Genomic DNA, 1342 nt, shown 5'->3' with positions numbered 1-1342 from the left:
TATATATACTTATACTTTATGGAGGGCCAGACAGAAATCACCCACGGGTTGGATGTGGCCCACAGATCGGCAGTTGACCATCCCTGCTTTAACTCAGTAATAAACACAATAAAATTTTACATTATAGATCTTTACACAACATGCACAAAATGATCTAAACTGACTGAATCTTGAACTTTTAATTATTTTTAGTGGTTGTATGTTGTGTAAATTCTTCTGTTTCAAATGTGAAAAGTTATAGACAATTTTTTTTGTTTTTAGCTTTGATCAGGTTAACTCACACTGAAGTATTAGAGATTTAGTTTTACCTGTGAGCTCTGAGAGTGCACTGTGCTCCGTCAGGTGTTTCCTGTAGAGGGTCTTCAACACTTTGGCGCTGCCGAACCTCTTGAAGCGTTTCTTCACATTTGCATAGAACCACTCAAGTGACTGCGTCTTCAGCAATCTGAGGGACAGAAAACAAGTTCACTTTTAATCCAGTTGTAGCTGTTTTTGGTCAAACCTTGGAAAAAAAAAACAACACAACAAGCTCAGAATGACTCCCAGCTACTGTCACATCAAGTTTCACTCAGATATATTCAGGTGATTATTTGGTAACAGAGACACAGATACGTTCAAAAACATTTTCATCCTTACTCACCTCTCTGCAGCCAAAAACCAATCACACTTGAAAACCCTTTAGACATTGAGTTAGGTTTATCAGGAATACATATCTCTCCTGTCTGATAACTGTATGTATTTTCATTAACATAACTGGCATGAAGCATTAAAAATAAAATAAATACATCACTTCCAAAGTTGCTGCTAAACTTTATCACACATCCTGATGCTAAGCCAACTCTGCATCACCTGAGTGAGACCTTAATAACCTTTAACTGTCTGCCTCTCATCTGGAGCTTACCTGCTCTTCTGGCAGGTGGAGCAGAGCCAGGCTCTGTCCTGCTTGCAGTAGACCCGGCAGGCCTTGCAGACGTCGTAGCTGCAGTCCCGGCACCGGCGTTTGGGGTTGAGCAGGAAGGTGAAAGGCGAGCAGCAGCGGATGCAGCAGCGCTGGTTGAAGCAGGTCTGCCGCGACAGCAGGAGGCAGCGACTGCCCTCCTCGTCCAGCTCCTGCTTCAGTTCACTTGGAGGAGGGGGAGGAGGAGAGATGGGGGAAAGCAAGGAAGGTGTGTGAGATTTCTGCTAAAACCGTTTATAAAAATAAATAAATAAAATTAATAAAAGGCTTGTGCGTGTGAGAATGTGTAGGATGAATTTGTTTTAACCACATGGGGGATTACTGAGTCAAATGTGATTATTTAAAGGAGGTCACAGAGTGCACACACACACACACACACACACA

The 1342-nt window shown here is 42.3% G+C and overlaps 1 protein-coding gene across 1 annotated transcript in view; it reads right to left on the bottom strand.

Annotated features, from left to right (window-relative positions):
- Positions 1-1342, bottom strand: part of myripa (myosin VIIA and Rab interacting protein a) — a 24172-nt gene that overhangs the window by 14020 nt on the left and 8810 nt on the right. The window contains exons 2-3 of the mRNA XM_014018378.1: positions 902-1123; positions 309-445 (exon numbers count right to left, since the gene is read on the bottom strand). Coding sequence (XP_013873832.1) covers positions 309-445; positions 902-1123 — 359 coding nt within the window. The remainder of the gene's footprint in view (positions 1-308; positions 446-901; positions 1124-1342) is intronic.

The sequence above is a fragment of the Austrofundulus limnaeus genome, unplaced genomic scaffold (assembly GCF_001266775.1).
Source record: "Austrofundulus limnaeus strain Quisiro unplaced genomic scaffold, Austrofundulus_limnaeus-1.0 Scaffold190, whole genome shotgun sequence".
Classification (NCBI taxonomy): Eukaryota; Metazoa; Chordata; class Actinopteri; order Cyprinodontiformes; family Rivulidae; genus Austrofundulus; species Austrofundulus limnaeus.
Note: the sequence above shows the minus strand (reverse complement) of the source record. Positions and strands in the feature narration are given on the sequence as shown.